This window comes from Piliocolobus tephrosceles, chromosome 1 (assembly GCF_002776525.5).
Source record: "Piliocolobus tephrosceles isolate RC106 chromosome 1, ASM277652v3, whole genome shotgun sequence".
Taxonomy (NCBI): Eukaryota; Metazoa; Chordata; class Mammalia; order Primates; family Cercopithecidae; genus Piliocolobus; species Piliocolobus tephrosceles.
Window position 1 is genome coordinate 90,700,723 of NC_045434.1, and position 4,241 is coordinate 90,704,963.

The window sequence follows — 4,241 nt, forward strand, 5'->3', positions numbered from 1 at the left end:
CACAAATGTAGGGAGCACATTCCGTGCTCATAAATAGGAAGAATCAATATCATTAAGATGACCATATTGCCCAATTTACAGATTCAGTGTGATTCCTATCAAACCACCAATGACATTCTTCACAGAACTAGGAAAAAAAAACTATTTTTAAATTCATATGGAACCAAAAATGAGCCCAAATAGCCAAGGCAATCCTAAGCAAAAAGAAAAAAACTAGAGGCATCACACTACCTGACTTCAAACTATACTACAAGTCTACAGCAACCAAAACAGCATGATACTCTTACAAAAACGGACACACACTAATGCAACTGAACAGGGAAGCCAGAAATAAAGCATCACACCTGTAACTATCTGATCATCTAAAAAGGTGACAAAAACAAACAATGGGGAAAGGGCTCCCTTTTCAATAAATGGTGCTGGGAGGACTGGCTAGCCATATGCAGAAGATTGAAACTGGATGCCTTCTTTACACCATATTCAAAAATCAACTCAAGATGGATTAAAGACTTACATGTAGAATCCACAACCATAAAAACTTTGAAAGACAACCTAAGCAATACCAGTCTGGACATAAAGACAGGCAAATATTTCATGAATAAGATGCCAAAAGCAATTGCAACAAAAACAAAAATTGGCAAGTAGGATCTAATTAAACTAAAGAGCTTCTGCAACGCAAAGGAAACCATCAAAATATCCTACAGAATGGGAGAAAATTTTTGCAAACTATGCATATTATAAAGGTGTAATATCTAGTGTCTACAAGAAATTTAAAGAAATCCACAAGAAAAAAAAAAGCCCTATTAAAAAGTGGGAAAAGGACAGGAACAGACACTTTAAAAAGAAGACATATGTGTGGTTCACAAGCATATAAAAAAATCTCAGTATCACTGGTCATTAGAGAAATGCAGATCAAAACCACAATGGGAGACTGTCTCACCCCAGTCAGATGGCTATTATTAAAAAGTCAAAAATAAAAGGTGCTAGAAAGGTTGTATAGAAAAAGGAATGTTTATGCACTGATGGTAGGAGTGTAAATTAGATCAACTATTGAAGAGAACAGTGTGGCAATTACTCAAAGAACTAAAAACAGAACTACCATTCCAACCAGCAATCCCATTACTTGGCACATACCCAAAGGAATACAAACCATTCTATATCATAAAGACACATGCATGTGTTATGTTCATTGCAGCACCACTCATAATAGTGAAGACATGGAATTAAACTAAGTGCCCATCAATGATAGACTAGATAAAGAAGATATGGTACATATACACCATGGAATACAGGTACATAGATGGAGCTGGAGACCATTATCCTTAGCAGACTAATGCAGGAACAAAAATTCAAATACCACATGCTCTCGCTTATAAGTGTGAGTTACATGATGAGAAAACAGGGACACCTCAAAGCAGCAGACACTGGCACCTACCACAGGGTATGAAGAAGGAGAGGATCAGGAAAAATAACCATATTGCCTATATGTGACATGAGCTTGCCTATATAACAAACCTACACATGTACCCCTGAACTTAAAACAAAGGTTAAAAAAAATATGCTGGAGAGGGTGCAAAGAAAAAAGAAGCCTTGTATACTCTTGGTGGGAATGCAAATTAGTACAGTTGCTATGCAAAACAGTAAGAAGATTTCTCAAAAAACTAAAAACAGAACTACCATTCAATCCAGCAATCCAGCTGCTGTGTATTCATCCAAAGGAAAAGAAAACAGTACGTGAAACGGATGCCTGAACTCCCATGGTTATTGCAGTACTATTTGCAATAGAAAAGATGTATAACCTAAGTGTCCATTAATGAATGAATGAACAAAGAAAATATGTATATACACACAATGAAATACTGTTCCATTATAATAGAAAGAATGAAATCCTGTCGTTGGCAGCAACATGGATGGAACTGGAGGTCATTATGTTAAGTAAAATAAATCAAGCAGAGAAAGACAAATATTGCATGTTCTCACTCATATGCAGGAGCTACAAATGTTGATCTATAAAGATCAATAGTAGAATGATAGATACCAGAGGCAAGGAAAGGTGTTCAGGGGGATGGAGAATGAAGAAATACTGGTTAATGAGTAAAACCATATAGATACATAAAATGAGTAAGTTTTAATATTTGATAGCAGAGGACGGTGACTACAGTATACAACAATGTATTGTATGCTTCAAAATAGCTAGAATTAAAATGTTCCCAATGAAGAGCAATGATAAATGCTCCAGGTGATGAATGCCTGACATTTCCTGATATCCTGACTTGATCATTACACATTCTATTCATGTAAAAAAATCACATGTATGCAGTAAATGTGTACAAGTATTGTGAATCAATATAAGTAACATTAGAAAGTCTTCTTATTTCCTATGTGAGTTACACCCAAGCCACTCTCTTGCTGGAACAAATACAGTAGTGCTTGTAGTGGGGAGTGATGATGATGATGATGATGATGGTGATAGTGAAAACAGTGATGATATGTTGCTGCAAATACTCTACCAAATGACAGCTAATTACGTGTCAGGCATTGTGCCAACCAAATATCAGATAGTAATCAAATTTTATGCCTTAGACTAGTTTGTGATGTAAATGTTATTTTGCTTACTTTGCAGTAAAGAGACTGACGTTCAGAGAAGTTGAATAATATCATCTTCAAATCAATCAAACGCTAATTAAGGAAAATAAAAGGGGTTTAAAGTGATACAGGAATAATCTTTGGTATGACCCAAATTGTGAGATCCTGCTGTGAATCAAAGAAAGATTGAAATAAATCCGAATGATTACATGATATTGCTAATAAAGCAGATTTGAAAAGAAACAAAAGATCCATTCACAAATGTATATGCATAGATACTTTATTCAGGGAGAGAAAGCAAAGTGACAACTGCACAGGTGGTAGAAGTTCATGCCCAGGCTCATGACAGACACAGAAAACATCAACAGAATTCTCTGATGGTTCCCAGGGACAGAGCTGCTGGTCTTTCTTTCACAGCTCTGGGAACGGGCACTGCTGAGGACTTCCTTTCTAAGTCTCCACCTAGATAGTGGCAGTATGGCAGCATCGTAAAGGGAAGCTTTTGCTGTCAGGGAACATCACGGGCAGATCACTGGCTAACGGGAAAGAAGCTCCCTGTGTATCCCTTGATGGCTTTGATGAGAAGATGCAGGTGAAGCTGTGGAACGAGGTGAGCCAATTATCTTTATCCTTTCATGATCCTGATGAATCCTGAAGCTGTTACTTGCTCTTGGGTGAACACTTTGGCTGGCAGGGTGGGGAAGGTGTCACTGGAGGATATTTCTGCTGGCACTGCTGAGGTGGGCAGGGCTCTGGACACTTTGGTGGTGGACAGGGCTCAGGGCACTTCGGGGGTGGACATGGCTCTGGGCACTTTGGCGTGGGGCACACAGGAGGTGGCTGGCAGGGCTGCTTGCACTGCTGCTGTTGATAAGACATCCTGCTGGAGTCTCAGAATCTGAAAGAAATGATATGACATTGTTTTGGGGGAGGGACTCCTCCAGAGAGAGAAACCAAAGCTTATGTTATACCATGGCATGTAATTTATCCAATCTCCAGGAAATTATTTAAATTCTTAATTCCCTTTTCACAACTTTCTGGTTTCTCACTTCCACTTTAACAAAATGCTTCTTTGTCCCTGGGAAATCCTGTGTTTTCTCATACAATTTTTCCAAATAAATTATCTCTGTTACAAAGAATCAAGCATGTTATTTCCCTGAAAACAACCAATTCAAGAAAGGTGGTCACAAGTTCAGACCCCCTGGGCAATCTAACAGGCTATTCCTATCATCATTATCTGTTATAAAGTCCCAGTGGGCTGACTTGGGCATAGAGCAAAGGGCTGCTCAGGGAGAACTGTAGTCTCTCACACCTGCTAAGACACAAACCTTTGTAAAGGACACTAGAAAGACAGAGAATAAAGAAAAATCCTTGTTCTTTTTTCTTCTTCATATCAAAGGTTACCCCTTAACTTCTCTGTCAATAAGGATACTTACCTGTATAACAAAAGAAAGCTAAAATAGCATATCATTGTGCCCTAACCCTAAATTTTCATCCACTAAGTAGCATCAAGTCAACGTTCATAGAACTGGATCCACCAAACGTGCTATATTCAGATTAAACTCAACATTTCAGGGCACAAAGAAGAGAGGAACTCAAGGAAGCAGACTCACCAGGTTCTCCAAGGCAGATCGGTGCTCAGGTACCAGGGGTTT

At 38.4% G+C, this 4,241-nt stretch overlaps 1 protein-coding gene across 1 annotated transcript; it reads right to left on the reverse strand.

Annotated features, from left to right (window-relative positions):
- Positions 1-2,867: 2,867 nt before the first annotated feature.
- On the reverse strand, positions 2,868-4,241 carry LOC111543957 (small proline-rich protein 2D-like). Its single transcript, XM_023214361.2, has 2 exons — positions 4,200-4,241; positions 2,868-3,484 (listed from the first exon to the last, which is right to left on the reverse strand). The coding sequence occupies exon 2, from the start codon at positions 3,463-3,465 to the stop codon at positions 3,247-3,249; it is 219 nt and encodes a 72-aa protein (XP_023070129.1). The 5' UTR covers positions 3,466-3,484; positions 4,200-4,241; the 3' UTR covers positions 2,868-3,246.